The sequence below is a fragment of the Coregonus lavaretus genome (genome assembly GCF_964263955.1).
Source record: "Coregonus lavaretus genome assembly, chromosome: 36".
Taxonomy (NCBI): Eukaryota; Metazoa; Chordata; class Actinopteri; order Salmoniformes; family Salmonidae; genus Coregonus; species Coregonus lavaretus.
This window is the reverse complement of record NC_140023.1, coordinates 30,078,487-30,098,316: the sequence shown is the minus strand read 5'-3', so window position 1 is coordinate 30,098,316 and position 19,830 is coordinate 30,078,487. Positions and strand designations below refer to the sequence as shown.

Below are 19,830 nucleotides of genomic sequence, written 5' to 3'. Positions count from 1 at the left end.
AATCATGCCCCAAGCCGACCCCAATGGATACTAAATTAAACAGCCATGGCAGACCATCAAGACCTGACCCAGCCAGATGCGGCAGTCTGGGTATTGCGCACAAGGCGCACTTTCCCCTGTCAAAGCCGTAAGCACACTGTGGGCTACACTGGGAGCAGTGACATCCAAACAATAAAACCTCACAAAAGTGTGTGGTGATGCCTAAATTCGGCGCAGCACAAATATCTCCTACAGTCCACCCTTTAAACAACGTCCAAGACGCTGCCAGACCCCTGGTGGAGTGGGTGCGTACACCGCTAGGTAACCCTTACCCCTTGCTGCTATATGCCAGGGAGATAGCCTCCACAATCCAGTGGGAGAGACGCTGCTCATAGAGCGCCCTGCCGCGAGCTGGATTAGCAAAACAGACAAAAAGCTGGTCACATAACCGGCTATCCCGGGTCCATTCAATGTATGTGAGTAAAGTTCGCACCGGACACAGGGCATGTAACCTCTGTTGCTCTTCAGAAGCAAAAGGAGGCAGCGAAAAGGGAAATAGCCCAAAGCTAAGGACCTGGGCCCGGTTGCATGAAATATTTTAAGTGTTTCTCTTAAGGGTTTACCTTAAGGAATAATTTTCCCTTACCTAAGGGAATTGTTTAAGGGTGTTGCATAGAGCCCCTCAAACATTTTCCTTAGGTAAGTGCATACTTAAGTGGTTTTACAGTAGTTTGAAGGCATGCACGGCAGAAAGAGTGTCTGGTTAAAATGGAGATGGCCTGATTCACTGACTAAACATCTCCTCAAAGAAATCACATTTATTTTGGGAGATTCAGAAGATAATAAAACACGTCTCTTTTAGTTACTTTTTTCTCAACGATTACTTTCTAATGTTAGCCTACCTCAACACAACTTGGATTTGGCTTGGAAACATGGTAACATTTAAAAAGAAGGCAAATAATTAATAGGAAAACTTTTTGTCATGATTGTGATGTCGCCATATTAACTTTAGATGCAGTATACTTTAGCCAGCTAACTAAGATTGAGGGGACCACTGTATTTTAGCTAGCTAACATTAGCATTGCTAGCTATTTTTGACGAACTTTGCTCGTAACAGAAATGGCAAAGTTGTTTCCTACTAATTATTTTCCTACTTTAACAATGTCATCGTAAGTTAGTGTAATTCAGACAAAATAGTCACATTAGCCTCCGAGGTGCAACCCATGTCTCCAGGGCACAAATACATATTGGATGCAGCTATGGTGGTACTAGCTAACTCATGTCTGACTACAACAGTGTACTAACTAGCAGCAACAAACTCAAACCAACCCAGGGCCATAGCAAAACATGTCACAGTTGGTTGCATAATGTAACGGCGTCACCGACCTGAATCTAATACAATCTGGAGCCAGTCAGTCTACATCTGTAATGGGTGGTCCTCTGTAGCTCAATTGGTAGAGCATGGCGCTTGTAATGCCAGGGTAGTGGGTTCGATCCCCGGGACCACCCATATGTAAAAATGTATGCACACATGACTGTAAGTCGCTTTGGATAAAAGCGACTGCTAAATGGCATATTATTATTAAAGCATAGAAATAGCTTCCAAATGAGATTACATTATTTCTCAAGCTATGTTTATAATTGAGGGATGATGACAATCGTTGACCCTGTTTTCCTGTTAGACAAAGTGCACAGTTGGGTGTCAGACGGATCCCCTGGTCAAGAATAGATGCCGGGACCTACCAGAAGGAGCAAAGGTGGGTATCAAAACATATCCAGCAATGTGATTGCAATGGTTTAGAGACCTCCGAAAAGCATTCCATTCACTGTTTACTTGCGATTTTCACAGCTTGTCAGGCAAGACCTCAGAATAAAAGTGTGTAATGCGGCACAAGTACCCTTGTGACACCTCCTCCATTGTTGCCAGAGTCTCCCTCGACTCTTATGAAAACGACAAGCCATCATGAGGCCTCTGACAGTGAGCCGAGTTGCTGCCCTGATGACACAGACGGCTTCATCAACAATGGCAGGTAATGTGTGTTATGTGAAAAGTTGTATTAAAAAACACCCGGCTTGATAAAATAATAGGCTAATTTCCCAGCCAAGCAGATACAACTAGTACAGTAATTTTCGTTCTGAAATGCATTAGCAAAAAGCTTTCTCCTTTCTTTAGAACAAAATGCAATTTACTACTTGGCTGTCTAATATATCACCCTGTCACAGGCCCTCTCAGTCAACACCACCTCATATCATTGCCTGCTGCAGTTGATCAAGAGATGTCCAGTTTGCAACCGAACATGCAGCATAGAGAAGACCAGCAAGGGGGCCCTCATCAGCATCATGCAAACATGCCCTTGCTGTGAGCATTCTTATAAATTGAACAGTCAGCCACATGTTGGCAAGTATCCGGCCAACATGTACAAATACAGAAGATAACCCACTTCATTACTTTGATACATTTGATAACCCAATTGTGAAACATAATTCATGTAAACTGACATTTGTTTCTTATGTTCTACTTCTTTGATGCATATAATGTCCAGGGCATAATTTAGCCTGGTGGAACCTGCCTGATCGCTGAGTTCACCAGTCTATTTCACTTCACATTTTATGATATCTGAAGTGAAATAGAAAGGTGAACGTAGTGATCAGGTTGGTTTCACCAGGCTAATCGGAACCACCATTGATAATGTAATCAATGCTTTGTGTGTTTTGAAAAATAAAAATTAAATGCATTATGAAATATTACTCCTGAGTGGCGCAGTGGTCTAAGGCACTGCATCGCAGTGCTAACTGTGCCACTAGAGATCCTGGTTCGAATCCAGGCTCTGTCGCAGCCGGCCGCGACCGGGAGACTCATGGGCGGCGCACAATTGGCCCAGCGTCGTCCATGGTAGGGGAGGGAATGGCCGGCAGGGATGTAGCTCAGTTGATAGAGCATGGCGTTTGCAATGCCAGGGTTGTGGGTTTGATTCCCACGGGGGGCAAGTATAAAAAATAAAAAAAAATCACTAACTGTAAGTCGCTCTGGATAAGAGCGTCTGCTAAATGACTAAAATGTAATGTAAATGTAAATAACGTTACAATGATTTTAGAGCTTTTTAATGGAAATTCCAAAGCCAAAAATAGTGAACATTGAATTGCCAAAACAATGAAAATATTCCATTGCCTCTGATCAGGTCCACATTGGGTAGACATCAGTAGAAAAATAGGAAATTATTTCAGTTGTGTATATTACTTAGTTTTAATTTGATGACTTTATATTTTTCATTCCTTAAAGTAATAATCTCATCTCTGCTCAGGAGCTAGCAGTCAGCCAGCCAGGCCATCTAACATTATGTCCTCCCCAAACTGTACTGTCTTTAGTCATCTTATTTAGCTAGCCTGCAGAGCTCTGATGAAATAATTTTACTAGTTCTTCAAAGTAGATAAGGCATACTTTTACGAACTGTCTCTGTCCCTCTCCTGTTGTGTTGTGTACATTCCTCTCTCATGTGGTTTATGTGTATCTAACCTAACGTAGCAGCCGTAAAAGTGTATCCGTCCAGACATCTGTATACTGTACATGAGAAGACTCTCATTGTCCCTAAGGCGGGAAGGCAGGATACAAGCTTAGGTCCAAAATAAGCCCATAGAAATGCATTGGGCTTATTTTGACAGATTCACTTCGTCTGTTCCTCTCTGATCTATCTAAACCGGAAAAAACAGGCGCAATGGATTATGGTCATTGTAGTTAATTACTATTTTTCTGCGCTGAACTAGGTTGAATATTTGTGCTATAAAAACTACAACTCCCTTCAGCCCAGCATCCCACATAGTTCTAGACTTGATTTATTTTGTGAATGATTTGATTTCCTCTCTAGAGTAACGGTGCATTGGGCTCACAAAAGAAAAAAACGTGATGGAATTCATGCAATTGAACCGACGATGGTCAATTAGTTGTTTAATAGCCCCCAAAAATTATATGTTGGTTAATCGCTCAGAACTACCGACCAGTATTTTTGATGAGGGGCCAGGAGCTGATCTACGCTGCTATGCCCGTCAATGGTGCTCTGGCAAAGACCTCACCTCTTGCCTGCTCACAATGGCCGTCGATGGGGAGAACAGAATTAGGTAGGTTTAGTCTGACTTGTTCAAACTTCAACATAGTATATGTTTGTGTCAGATATCACCTATACCTAACTGCCATTGGTAATAGAACAGTGACTGTATGTACAATACCAGTTAAAAGTTTGGACACACCTACTAATTCAAGGGTTTTTCTTTATTTTTACTATTTTCTACATTGTAGAATAATAGTGAAGACATCAAAACTATGAAATAACACATATGGAATCATGTACTAACCAAAAAAGTGTTAAACAAATACAAATATATCAGAGATTTGAAATTCTTCAAATAGCCACCCTTTGCCTTGATGACAGCTTTGCACACTCTTGGCATTCTCTCAACCAGCTTCACCTGGAATGCTTTTCCAACAGTCTTGAAGGAGTTCCCAACATATGCTTAGCACTTGTTCGCTGCTTTTCCATCACTCTGCCGTCTGACTCATCCCAAACCATCTCAATTGGGTTGAGGTCGGGGGATTGTGGAGGCCAGGTCATCTGATGCAGCACTCCCTCACTCTCCTTCTTGGTAAAATAGCCCTTAAACAGCCTGGAGGTCGGTTGGGTCATTGTCCTGTTGAAAAACTAATTATAGTCCCACTAAGACCAAACCAGATCGGATGGCGTATCACTGCAGAATGCTGTGGTAGCCATGCTGGTTAAGTGTGCCTTGAATTCTAAATCAATCACAGACATGGTCACCAGCAAGGCACCCCCACACCATAACACCTCCTCCTCCATGCTTTACGGTGGGAACTACACATGCAGAGATCATCCGTTCACCCACACTGCGTCTCACAAAGACACGGCGGTTGGAGCCAAAAATCTCCAATTTGGACTCCAGACCAAAGGACAAATTTCCACCGGTCTAATGTCCACTGCTCATGTTTTTTGGCCCAAGCAGGTCTCTTCTTATTATTGGTGTCCTTTAGTAGTGATTTCTTTGCAGCCAAACTTTTGACTGGTAGTGTGTGTTCACAGATGCATGAGATGCAGAGAGACCTGGCACTCATCAACTCAACACATCCACAATGAGATGATTACTAATAATACAGTACAGCACAAATGTCCAGTAATAGTAACACTCTTTTCATTCCATGTGTCACTGATGATATCTGCCTCAACTCTTCCTATTTCTGCAGATGGACTGGAGATGCTTTTGCCAGACGGCAGCCTCAGTCGTTTGATGGGAAGACAATAGTTGGGTAGGTTTTATTTGACCTGTTCAATCTTCAACATAGTACTTGTTTGTGTGTCAGATACTCTATTACCTATCCTAACTGCCATTGGTAATATAACACATACACTATGTGTGTGTGTTCACAGAAACATGTATGGAGCCAGCACATGGAGACTTGCAAGATGATGTGATGAAGTCCAGACTGACAGACGGGCTTGATACTGATGTCTCTGAATGGCGAGAGACCTGGCACTCGGCATAACATTTTTACTAGACACCTTTTACTTGTATTGTCTTTTTTATTATTGAACTGAATGGTATCAGTCAATATGGGGAGGGAGAAACTCTGTGTATTCTGCACCAGGATCAGAGAACTCCTGTTGTATATGGGACACCACACAGGAAGGTATGACCACTCTGTTTGCCAAGGTAGCCCCATTACCACCAGACAAAAAACTGTGAATGGCAATGAAAGATGAAAGGTGTTGTTATATTAGCAGAACACTTACTCTATGGTATTATGTAAAGGTTTGTTTATTAGACATGGACCTGTTTCTACATTTGAAAGTTATCAAAACACTTTGTTTAGAATGTCTACATAAATTCAGCAATTCCATTCTTCTCATATTACTCTGTAGGCTACTGACCTATTCAAATCTTCCTCCAGCATCTCACCATGCATCTCCCTGTAGTTATTGAACTCAAACTGAAGGAGGTTGGTTTGTTGTTATTAAGTGGGGGGAAACAGCTGCGGGCAAGGTTCTGACAGATGGGTGTGTCTTGGTGGTGGCAAGGACACACCCAAGAAGCACCCACATCAAACCACATCCCCAAGCCATCTCACGTTTGGCTTGTCATGGCCACAAGCATTTCTTGATGAGCAAGCCAAAAAATGAGGCCAAATCAGCGGGTGCAGTTCCACTTTAAATTTAAGGAAACTTTAAGGGAAAAGATAAAGGGAAAATTAACTTAAGATGTTTTATGCAACCGGGCCTATAGGTTATAGCCATGACTTTCGGGTCGAAGGTCGCATTTAGACAACGTCACCTTAGAGTTGCCGGGATGAACAGAGTACAAGAAGTGTGTATGGATAACGTGTGGAGGTCCCCAACACGTTTAGCCGAGGACAAAGCCATGAGCAGGAAGGTTTTTTAGACGAGGGTCTTCAGATCCACCGACTCCAGAGGCTCAAAGGGGGACACAGTGCCTCCAAAACCAGCGCCAAGTCCCATGTGTGCGAAATAGGTTTAAAGACCGGTCTGATACAACGTACACCGTTCAGGAACCTCACAACCAGGAGGTGGGCCCCCGGTGTGGCTCCGTCAATTCCCACATGACACTCTGAGATTTGTATTTGTATTTTTTATGGATCCCCATTAGCTGCCGCCAAGGCAGCAGCTACTCTTCCTGGGGTCCAGCAAAATTAAGGCAGTTCATACAATTTTCAAAACATTACAATACATTCACAGATTTCACAACACACTGTGTGCTCTCAGGCAGCTACTCCACCACTAGCACATATTTACAGTACAAAATCCATGTGTACGTGTGTGTATAGTGCATATGTTATCGTGTGTGTGCATGTGTCTGCGCCTATGTTTGTGTTGCTTCACAGTCCCCTCTGTTCCATAAGTTTTTTTTATCTGTTTTTTAAATCTAATTTTACTACTTTCATCAGTTACTTGATGTGGAATAGAGTTCCATGTAGTCATGGCTCTATGTAGTGCTGTGCGCCTCCCATAGTCTGTTCTGGACTTGGGGACTGTGAAGAGACCTCTGGTGGCATGTCTTGTGGGGTATGCATGGGTGACCGAGCTGTGCACCAGTAGTTCAAACAGACAGCTCAGTGCATTCAACATGTCAATACCTCTCGTAAATAGTAGTGATGAAGTCAATCTCTCCTCCACTTTGAGCCAGGAGAGATTGACATGCATATTACTAATATTAGCTCTCTGTGTACATCCAAGGGCCAGCTGTGCTGCTCTGTTCTGAGCCAATTGCAATTTTCCTAAGTCCTTTTTTATGGCACCTGACCACACTACTGAACAGTAGTCCAGGTGTGACAAAACTAGGGCCTGTAGGACCTGCCTTGTTGATAGTGTTGTTAAAAAGGTATTATGGACATACTTCTCCCCATCTCAGCTACTGTTGTATCAATGTTTTGACCATGACAGTTTACAATCCAGGGTTACTCCAAGCAGTTTAGTCACCTCAACTTGCTCAATTTTCACATGTATTACAATATTTAGTTGAGGTTTAGGGTTTAGTGAATGATTTGTCCCAAATACAATGCTTTTAGTTTTAGAAATATTTAGGACTAACTTATTCCTTGCCACCCACTCTGAAACTAACTGCAACTCTTTGTTAAGTGTTGCAGTCATTTCAGTCGCTGTAGTAGCTGAGATGTATAGTGTTAAGTAATCCGCATACATAGACACTCTGGCTTTACTCAAAGCCAGTGGCATGTCATTAGTAAAGATTGAAAAAAGTAATGGGCCTAGACAGCTGCCCTGGGGAATTCCTGATTCTACCTGGATTGTGTTGGAGAAGCTTCCATTAAAGAACACCCTCTGTGTTCTGTTAGGCAGGTAACTCTGTATCCACAAAATAGCAGGTGGAGTAAAGCCATAACACATACATTTTAGCAGCAGACTATGATCGATAATGTCAAAAGCCGCACTGAAGACTAACAAAACAGCCCCCACAGTCTTTTTATCATCAATTTCTCTCAGCCAATCATCAGTCATTTGTGTAAGTGCTGTGCTTGTTGAATGTCCTTCCCTATAAGCGTGCTGAAAGTTTGTTGTCAATTTGTTTACTTTAACATAGCATTGTATCTGGTCAAACACAATTTTTTCCAATAGTTTACTAAGGGTTGGTAACAGGCTAGTTGGTCGGCTATTTGAGCTAGTAAAGGGGGCTTTACTATTCTTAGGTAGCGGAATGACTTGTGCTTCCCTCCAAGCCTGGGGGCACGCACATTCTAGTAGGCTTAAATTGAAAATATGGCAAATAGGTTTGGCAATACCATTATTATCCTCAGTAATTTTCCATCCAAGTTGTCAGACCCCAGTGGCTTGTCATTGTTGATAGACAACAATACTTTTTTCATCTCTTCCACATTCACTTTACGGAATTCAAAATTACAATGCTTGTCTTTCATAATTTGGTCAGATATACTTGGATGTGTAGTGTCAGCAATTGTTGCTGGCATGTCATGCCTAAGTTTGCTAATCTTGCCAATGAAAAAATCATTAAAGTAGTTGGCAATATCAGTTGGTTTTGTGATGAATGAGCCATCTGATTCAATGAATGATGGAGCTGAGTTTGCCCTTTTTCCCAAAATTTCATTTAAGGTGCTCCAAACTTTTTACTATCATTCTTTATGTCATTTATCTTTGTTTCATAGTGTAGTTTCTTCTTCTTTTTATTCAGTTTAGTCACATGATTTCTCAAATTGCAATAGGTTTGCCAATCGGTTGTGCAGCCAGACTTATTTGCCATTCCTTTTGCCTCATCCCTCTCAACCATACAATTTCTAAATTCCTCATCAATCCACGGGGATTTAACCATTCTTACAGTCATTTTCTTAATAGGTGCATGCTTATTAGTAACTGGAATAAGCAATTTCATAAATGTGTCAAGTGCAGTGTCTGTTTGCTCCTCATTACACACCACGGACCAACATATATTTTTTACATCAACAACATAGGAATCACTACAAAACTTATTGTATGACCTCTTATACACAATATTAGGCCCAGCCTTTGGAACTTTCCTAAATATGACTACTATATTGTGATCACTACATCCAATGGATTTGGATACTGCTTTCAAACAAATCTCTGCAGCATTAGTAAAGATATGATCAATACATGTTGATGACTTAATTCCTGTACTTTTTGTAACTACCCTTGTAGGTTGACTGATAACCTGAACCAGGTTGCAGGCACTTGTTACAGTTTGAAGCTTTCTCTTGAGTGGGCAGCCTGATGAAAGCCAGTCTATATTTAAATCACCCAGAAAGTATACCTCTCTATTGATATCACATACATTTACAAGCATTTCACACGTTATCCAGATACTGACTGTTAGCACTTGGTGGTCTATAGCAGCTTCCCACCAGAATGGGCTTTAGGTGAGGCAGATGAACCTGAGATAGCGGCCATGTACACTTTTAAGGTGGAGAATGCCCGCCCCTGCTCAAAAAGCTCCTGTAGGAACATAAGGATGTCCCTCATAGAGCACTGAAAAGTAACCAGCCCTTTACCATGGTACCAGAGCTCAAATGTTTTCCAGTTATACGCATACAACCCTCTCGCCTTTGGGGACTGGACGGTAGCAATAACATTCAGAGGTAAACCTCTAGCCATCAGATAGGCCCTCTTAAGGGCCAGGCACATAGGAACCTAATCTCCAGCCTTGCATTCCAAACCTGCCCATGCGCCTGGGACAACAGATCCCTGCGCAACGGGAGTTGCCACGGGTCCCCACCTAAAAGGCTAATGATCTATGCGAACCAAGGCTGCCTGGGCCAACGGGGAGCCACAAGAATCAATGATAAGCCCTTCCGGCGCACCCTCTCCAACGTGGGCTGAATCAGAACCACTGGCAGAAACGCGTAAAGGAGGATCCGTTCCCAATCGGGCACTCGGGTCCCTCATCGAGAAAAATAGACAACACTGCACGTTTTTCTCGTGATGCGTGAAGATCTTTGTCGGCCCTGCCGAACCTCTCCCATATCTGGGCAACCTCCCAGGGGTGTAGTCTCCACTCCTTGCGCAACAACACCTGGCCCCTCAAAACGGGCACGGAGGCCTCGGGAACAGTGGACGTGATGACGCCATAGAAAATTGTAGCCTGTACCCGACGTCCCTGTTCGCATGATCCATAGCAACGTTGCACATGGATGCTATTGATTGGAGGAGACAGTGAGCCTCCCGTCAAGTGCCATCTGAAGGGGCGGGACGCCACCTTGTGGACTGGGAGAGATTGGTTATTTTTCCCCTTCCACCACTCTCGACCACATGTGGAGAAGGGACACTTTTCATTAAACCCACATGTGAGAGACGCAACACTTTTGACACCTGTGAACACTGTGGAACTTTGGGTTGACAACTGTGTTATGCACTAAGGTTTGCCTGAAGCCCAGTCCACTCTGGGTTCTGGGGCACCAGCAATCAGTGACGTACCCTGATTGGCAGTGCCCCTTGGGGGTACATCCACATAACAAATAGACGGAAAACCGCTATCATGAAGGTTTTCATACCCACCAGTCATAGGTACCGGTGTCACAGCACCTTGTAACCCAGCTGGAAAAAGGACAGACAGCTCTGAAAAAGCTGTCTGTCCTCTTTCTTATTCCCAGGAATGAAACCAATCGCCTATAAAACCCATTACCTGTATCACAAAACACCTTATAGGGACTAGTGAGCTACAGGCAGGAATCAGCATTTTTATCCCAGTAATGAGCCACCTATGGGGGAGGAGTGCCCCCTTGTGGACAGAGAGGGAATCGGCCAATTTATTACTCTCGCCCTGGGAGATTGATATACCCCTTGAACCCAATGAACACCATGGAACGCGGGGTAACAGAGGGGGCTTTAAACAAGGACAAGCTTCCAAACTAAGTTGTGTTTCCATGAGACTGTATAGCCTGGATGAAGCCCGGCCCCTTATGGACACAGGGGCTACGGCAATGGCTGACGTAGCACCCCGTTTGGCAGTAACCAAACGTGGGGGCACTGATGTCACAGAAATGTTTTTGTGGAGGGGCTCACCAGTCGCTCAGACCCGTGCTAGGCCCCTCGCTCCGGGGGTTACACGAGCCAAGTGCTCGGAGGCTGCCTTCTCATCGGAGGTGCCCGCAAGCCCCACTTCTTCCACTCCCTCCAACTCCAGGAATTGGAAATAGGAATGTGATTGCCTTAATGCCTAGATAAAGCTAGTAAGCTTAATTTGCCAGAAGTTATGCATGCTAACCGACTTTAGCCATGATGAGGCTTCTAGTCTAGCTAGCCTCTTTGACCGGAGCAAAATCTGTTTAGAATAACCAAGCGACTTAACGCTAGCTACGTATACTAAATAAGAAAGCTACCCAAACAATTCCACCGCTAGGAAGCCGGAATTGCTAACAGTAGCTAGCTCACTTCGGCAAGTTAGCTAACCTTGCTAGCATGTTATGCAGCACTTGTTAGCTAGCCTGTTCTAGGATCCGTAGGACCAGATCACCGAGGTGGGACCTTGACCCTTCTAGAAAGAGAGGCAAGCGGTGCTTAACCAAGGCAGACACAGGCGGCGGAGGGATACCCACAGAACCTGGTTGCCCTCTCTCTTCGAGTAGCCTCCCATAACCTGCGACAGCGCGCACAGGAGCCGGGAGACATTCGACCCGACCAACAACCCAATCCATCTCTGCGTTCCGCAACTCAGACTCAGCCGAGGTAATGGCACCCGGTAGGGGAAGTCACTATCGGAAACACCAAGCCCCCTAAAGAATGCCACACAATTGTCAAGAGAACCTGTGGCGCGGACTAGTAGGGGAACAGTGCCAGCCGTCCCCTAGTCTCATACACAAACTGATTCGAGCGAGGGCAGTCTGAGCATGCACCGAGGCAAGAAATACAAGACAACAAACGTGACTATCTTTTAATTAATTGGCGCATGGTTGCGAACCCGAACCGGCTTGTTAGCCTTCGTTGAACCATACAAATTTCAGCACACACTTCAGGCTAATCAATTTCTCCTGAGGCAAAACATTAAAGCAACTCTGTCTCACCAGACCACAGATTGACACACCACAATATTCCATGGTATATCTATTGTCTCACAAAGTTCCTTACATTTATTAACCATGTGAAGCATCTATGTAGGCCTTATAAAGGGTTTATGAAGGCTTAATTTAAGGAATGAGTTATTGTTCATGTGACCAAATATAGCCTAAATCCAATATCAGTTATGTTTTCTAAGGGGCCTAATAAAGTGTAATTCTGAGACTCAGCCACCAACTTGAGTCCAGTAGATTATATGCATACCAGGGAATGTTTTGTGTTGAAATAGTTGTCTACATGGTAGAAGTTGTTATATTGTATATTGTTATAGCCATATCCTGAGCATGCCCCTGCACTGTGCCCACAGCAAATTTGAGATCAGAATTTTCACACCCACAGTGTTAAATGTAACACTTTCTTAGTGTGTATATGTGACCCACAGAAAGGGCGTTAAACTAACACTTTTCAAAGTGTTGAAAACGAACACCCCAAGAGTGTTGGGTCCCTAACACTATGGGTGTTGCAAATTGTGACTTAAATTAACACACTGTAATTAAATAAAAAAATTCAGAGGCTTAGTAATTATTACCCCCAAAAATCTATGATTCTCACATAAAAATGCAGGTTTCTGGTTTTACTTCAATATTTCAATACCTTTCTTAATTTTTGTGTTAAAAAAGCATGACAATTTAATACACTTCCAAATCTGAATCTGAGGGACATTTTCATAATATTTTCTATCAACTTAAGAAGTAAATTGTGGCTCTGTTTTTTTAGGATTGTGGGTAATTCAACATTTTTAGACTTTATGATACTGTTACACAATGTTGTATGCATGTTTGAAGAAAGAAAATTATATTTCTAGATTAGTATTGTTGTGCTATGAGGTGTAATGGATCATGATGAACGAACATCAAAACTGTTGTGCAAATTGACATTCAAAGGTGAGACGACTCATTCCCACCATCGCCAAGGTCATGCACACAACCCTTAATGACAAAGGCAAATGCAGCATCCTACAATGCTTGCAGCTCTACCTCCATTTAGGCTACTGCTAGTGGATTGAGCACTGTGCTCAACAATGGCTGCGAAATGGGTTAAAATGCCTAATATTCAAAAACGTAAAACTATGTTAAACAATAAGACATGATCTCTGAAAGTGATTACATCAAAACTAAGTAGATCTACCAAACAATAACAGTTTTGGAATTGAAAAGATTAAGTTGAAACTAAGCCAATTTTTAGATGCTGGACTTAATATATTAGTGTTTGCGAAACACCAAACGTTAAGTATATTATACATAAGAATACCTAATTTTGGAAATACTTAAAAAGCTGATGCAAATAGTTACCAAATTTTACAGTGCACTTTATTAGAGCTGATGCTGTTACACTTTCTCAGTGTTAAGGAATGAACACCTGTGGTGTTGCAGTAACTCATTTTGGGGTGTTGTTTTAACACTGTAGGGTGTAAAGGCTTATTTGCATGTTTATTTCCCAGGGCGCCTTTCAAGTGAATTTTAGAGGTACCTGTACCGCTCATGACTGTGTTTGCTAGTGACAGAGACATTATTGTTGCATTCCATATCTTTCAGTCCTAAGTGAATATTTGATCATAAACATTTAATTATTTATGACAATATATTACTTTTTTTGACAATATCATACTTCGACAGCCTAGTTTTACCCAACACAGTGGTCTGAAACTCTTGGTTTCCAGGCCACATTGGCAAGTCATATTATGCTGGCTTGCAAAGTGTTATATAATTCCTGTTATAAACTAGGTGGTTCGAGCCCTGAATGTTGATTGGCTGACAACCGTGGTATACCACGGGTATGACAAAACATTTATTTTTACTGCTCTAATTACGTTGGTAACCAGTTTGTAATAGCAATAAGGCACTTCGGGGGTTTGTGGTATATTGTCAATATACAACGGCTAAGGGCTGTATCCAGGCACTCCGCGTTGCATCGTGCGTAAGAACAGCCCTTAGCCGTGCTATATTGGACATAAAGCACACCCCCTCCAGCCTTATTGCTTAATTAGAATCCAGCCAGTTAGGATATCCAACAATATGAACTTTTAATCACCCGCAATCTGCAGTTAGAATGACTGCCAAGGTAGGGAAGATTGATAAATGAGACTACCTAAACCATCTAAACTTGAACAACCATCTCAATAACGGATGCAATAAATCCAAGCATTTACAGATCGGATTAGTTTAGAAAAATGTGTTATTTATCTTTGTGTAGTATAAGATCAATTAGTCAATCAATATGCATGCAGAAACAGATATTAAAACAAACTATTATAAAAAGAAACCTGCAACAAAGGATGCTGGGAAATATTTTCATGAGGCCCCTTCCATGTCTTTTTCACCCTGAGAGAGTTCCCGGAAATCACCTCAACACAGTCGAGTAACAAAAACCCCACCTGGTTAACACTTCATTTATTCAGCACAGGTGGCGTCAATTTCAATCCCTCTTAACCCCATTAGAATCAACAGTCAGATATAACACTCTTTTTACCTCAACACTGAGATGTTAAAACACACACACACACCAAACACTGCTCCTTCCCTCTGCCTCCACATCGACTGAGTGCACACATATATCAGTGTGTGTATGTGTTTGTGCGCGGCTGGTCTATGCGTATATCAGAGTGTGTGTGAGAATGCAGAGTGAGAGGTGCATCTGCACAATGCAATGCTTCCTCCCACATTCCACAATGCCATGTGCAGGCAGAGGAGAGAGCTTCTCTGACCCCTCACCTCCAGGTTAACAACTCATGGCCATTTGTTTCCCATTGGATATTAAGGCATCCTCGCACAGCCCATAAATAGTGGCGCTAAGGGCGGCGGCTGCCACATCAACCTCTAAATCACGGAGGCAAGGCTCTGACACTGCGCATTCCTCGGCAGGCGCTTCGGCCTCCACTCTCTACAACTTTCTATTATTCCTACCTGAGCAGAAGTGAGCACCGTGCGCACACTTGATTACGGTCGTAAAAAAAAACGAATCCACCCAAAAATGTGCTCTTACCTCTCTTTTCCTTATAAGCATGCAAGGGCTGATGGGTATTAAGGAATGGGCGCAGTAGTGTTGGTGGGTTATCCCCTGCTGGGTTATGATGCAGTGAACATGTCGACATTACACTCGAAGGGGGGACAGCAAGTAGGTCGTTTTTTTGAGTTCAACAGAAGCCTTGTGTGCATGGTGCTTCAGACCATTACTCAGATCTAGAGGGGGATGAAATGACACTGGCCTGTGCTTCACCCCTGGTAACAATGACAAGTGCTTTGTGAATGTAAATGCGCTGATAAGGCAGTCAAAGCAGAGAGGCATAGACCCCATCCCCAAAGAGTGCAATGTCATCAGTGCTGTTGGATGTTGGATGCAGTCATGGTTGCATATTTGGCTTCTAGCTTGCTGGCTGGGTGACTGGCACAACAAGAGTGGACAGGATCACTGGGCAGGCCAGGCACTGGAGCAATGAGCAGGCTGCTAACAGGCCCATCAGCATCACAGAGACAAGCCAGAGAACATCACTCCACTCCTGCCACCTGGAGCTGTCAGCCTAGGCTACTACACATAGCTAAAGCTATACAGAGAGACCCTACATACCCAGGGAGATGGCACCTAGAGATTCTATCAGGTCAGACAGAGTACATGCGCCCAGATGCCACTGCTAGGCCAGACAGAATGCACCCAGAGATTCTGTCAAGTCACTAAGCCAAACAGAATACATGCATACATAAATTCTGCTTATGTTGTCTTTTTGTAGAGTAAAACTTTCAGTGGAAGGTGCGTACAGACCCCCAGGCACTCGTCGAGATACATCGCGTTTCCTTGTAGGCCTATGTGGCGGGGAAACTGTGCAGCGAACTGTAGTCTATTCCCTTTTTCTGTTTATGTGTCTTTTATTAAAGAATGTGAAACAATGTTGTGTCTGTTTGCTGCTTTTCATTCAATCATGTAGCTGTTCTTTAGGCTATGGCCTAAAATACATTTGTTCATATGAGCAGAATATTATATTTTGTAGCATAGGCTACCAAATCTATGAAAATAAACAGTTAATGCGAAAATATTTGGAACAGGTAAAAGGCCGACATTTGGTAGTTTCAATTTTAAAAAGACTCAAACAATAGAAATAGAAACATTGTGATTTTAGAGACACAAAGTAACAATAGCCTCTATGATGAAAGGGATCGCAGTCCATCCTGCACAATTGGGCGCAGTAGCCTAGACTCGGTGTCCAATCCGACTCACAGAAACATTAACTCATTACCTTGCTTTCTCTGTTAAATCTTCTAGACCATGCTGTAAATCAAGCTGACAATAGCAGATAATCAACATAAATGTAGGGGTATTGGATTGGATCCAACGTTGATCGCAACAGTCTTCATTGGCGGCGCAAACTAGACACCTAAACATTCTGAACACAGTTTTGCCGCACTTTGGCTGTTTTTGCATTCCATGCTATATCACAACAGCTGTTTGTCACTTGACTGTCATTCAGAAAAAGGTTTTCTGGATCAGCTGATGATGGTCGACAATATCACTAGGCCTAACTAAACAGCTGGATACCAAATGCGCATTCAACAAGTAGGCCTATTGGCCTATGCATATTGAAGAACCACGCAAGTTGGTGACTCTTTCGGTTAGAAGCATTCGATTTTGCAATCGCATACATCATTTTGGATTTGTATGCCCATGAAACTGTAAAATATCAATATGAACATTTGATAAATTGGTGCTGCCATTAATAGCGAACCATCTCATAGACTGAGCAATACTTTTGTCCTGCTGATGGCCCATAAGGGGTCGATGGGTTTCTTATTGTATTCATGATTGATTATAATTAAGCTTTCAGAACATTCACACCTAGCCTACTGGTCAATCAGCTCACAGTTGTCTGGGCACTTTCCTACCCGTACAGCGCAGGTCAGTCACATTTCTGTCTCCTTTTCATATCTAAAAAATGAAAACGGTAGCCTATTGATACAGACTTTACATAGGCTATTGGTGACAATCACTGTAACCTAATATTCCTCCAATCGATGGAATGATGTAGTGTGCTGCTGACAAACAGCAGTACAGAATCTCTAATAATTAGCCTATCCTAAAAAACTCATCATAATGTGCTGAAAATGAATGAATCTGCACAGTACCTTGCTAAATATAGCCAATTATGATGTTTGAGTAGGCTATAGGCCTACTTTTCAAGGAAATATCATAGGCCTTATTTTATTATATTGATAATTAGGTTATATAGAGCAAATTGAAAGAAAATGAATTATTACAAGGTTAAAATAACCTTTCTTTCAGTTTCTCTGTTTCTTATGTTGAATATGTGCATGTTTTTTAATTTATTAATTCATGTATTAGTAGGCTTATGGATGAAATGTTTCTAGTTATCTGCCCAACCCTGTTTTATTTATTCTATCTAAAAGGCAGCATATGTGAAATATCACTATAATAAGGCTACAAGACTATAGAGCTGTTTTTAGCCTACAGCTTTTATATCATCCTTCAAACAGGTTTAAACGAGTTTCCCCGCCAAGCAACCAGCCAGCTATTCCCTAGCCAATGTGTTTACACTCGCAATGGTGAGAGCGCATAGGCGCGCGAGGACTAAAGACTTCGCTGACTGGGAGTTCCACGAAGGAGCAGCGTTTGCACTCAAATATAACGCGTTGCGGCACTGCTTCGAAATATTCCATTGTTCCAGACAAAATGCACCCAAAGATTCCGTAAGGCTAAACTGAATTCCTCTCTACATTTTTTCAGACCAGTGAAAGGTATAACATTAAATTAGATATAGCGGTTAGCAGTGCATCCAGCTTTCACAATGGACTCTCTCCCAGATATCTTTCACTAAAACGGATTTTAGAATGATGGACAAGTCCATATTTGGTGTATCTCATCACATTCAAAAAGCTTGAGAACACTGCTCTGGTAAAAAATAAAATAATAATCCAAACCACCACCACACTATGTTTTAATGTATATACAATATGCACATTTCAGGTATTTAGTATGATCAGATACACAGCTAATCTTCTTTGGTATCAACAATAACTATTTTTACAATGTAGTTTGTTCCTCACTTGCTCAACTAAAAATGTTATCTGTCTCATCTACATTTTTTAACTCACTGTAACGAAACGATTCGGAGGTAAGTTGATAGTACCTAAATTAACATTTTCCTAATCATGTCCAAGTCATCTACAAGTAACTTCATTGAGTTAAACAGTCCTTTTTTTCATACTATAGGATGATTTGGACATGATTTGGCACGGAAATGAAAAGAGGGACCTTACATCAAAGAGGGACCTTACATGAATGATCCTATCATTTAAGTCTTAAGTAAAAAATTAAATTTAAAAAACGTGAAAGGAGGAAAGAAATATAAATATTAAAAGAGATAAATAGATAAACAGACCTAAATAAAGAAATACAAAAATGAAAACAGAGAGAAAATATGTTTTCCCAGATAAAACAACACTAAAATCAATAGGCTATATTCATGGTTTCAAAAAAATTCAAGTGGAGAATCCGAACCATATGCTATCCTTCGCGGCTCGTAAACTGGTGAAATAACTTTATTTTCTTAAATGGCATCATGTAAAGCCATTGATGCAAGTGTGCATTCCACGCGTAAGAAGGCTATACCCAAAATATACCAATACAAAAGTATAACAAATGCTCGACTGGCAATGCGTAAACTATAGTATCCTACCGTGAGAGCGGAGAACTTCTGAGCGTGCCCGGCGCAAAGGAGGCAGAGAAGGACCAAGAGCAGGCAGACGCGCATCCTGATGGTGGCTCTCAATGAAAATTACGCACGATCCAAAGTGCAGCCTACAGCCTACTGTCTGGGCTTCAGCGAAACCAACTGTGTCCTAAGCATCCAAATAAATTTCTTGAGAAAATGCGGCCAATTCAATTCCCAAAGTACTCCTTTCAATTGACTTGGTGAAGAAGTTGTGGGGCAGACGTTTATTTTATCACACTAGCCTCTGCCAATTCCGTTACTTCTGCAACCTTCTGATACTATCCTTATTTCTCGCAGTGCAAAATACCCTGTGTCCTGACCTTTTTCCCCTCCCTCAGTGCTCTCTCTCTCTCTCTCGCGACTTTTCTCCACACCCCCTCCCTCTCCTCGTATGTAGACTAGATCCCTTATCGGATGCAGGCAGTTCCTTGACGGTAGGTAGGTAGTCTATACGTTTTGAAGTTATCTTTCTGCTGCTGGTAGCTAAGGCAAACACAACGGGTATTCTTTTCTTTCTTTCTTTCTCCCTCTTTTTCTTTTTTTCCTAAACCACAACAGGGAATCCTTTTCTGTTTTGTGCTCTGCTGTGTTTTGAGCCTCGCTCGGTAAAGAGAGGACCTGACTGCGTAAAGGCGTAGGGAGTAGCGAATGAGTATGAAAGGTAATGAAAGAGGACAGAACAGATAGTGAGCCGCGCGTACAGTCTCGAACTCCCTCTCGAAAATCCCACCACTCTCTCTCTCTCTCTCAAACACGCACAAGATAGGGATTTGGGTAGGTCTACATGTCGAAAGGAAAACCCCTTTGATCACCCCGCATCATGAGCGCTCTGACAATACAAATGAAAGATGGTCAGGCTGCCCAACCTGATCTCAGAGCATTTCGTATTATTTTATATGTAAATCCGAGACACTCCTTTAGTATGATATGTTACGAATTACAATTTGTATTATATGTTACGAATTTGCAAGACATACAATATGTTACACATTTTCAAAATGTACAATATGTTACGAA

At 42.2% G+C, this 19,830-nt stretch overlaps 1 protein-coding gene across 4 annotated transcripts in view; it reads right to left on the bottom strand.

Moving 5' to 3' along the window:
- The window catches only part of smoc2 (SPARC related modular calcium binding 2), a 92,403-nt gene extending 72,878 nt beyond the window's left edge, over positions 1-19,525 (bottom strand). For 2 of the 4 annotated variants that reach the window (XM_084153320.1, XM_084153323.1), the window contains exon 1: positions 18,778-19,524. In XM_084153320.1, the coding sequence (XP_084009446.1) occupies positions 18,778-18,852 (75 nt within the window). In that variant the 5' untranslated portion in view covers positions 18,853-19,524. Of the gene's footprint in view, positions 1-18,777 lie in introns of all 4 variants that reach the window. The other 2 variants (XM_084153322.1, XM_084153321.1) reach the window with 2 other exon arrangements.
- Between the last annotated feature and the right edge of the window lie 305 nt (positions 19,526-19,830).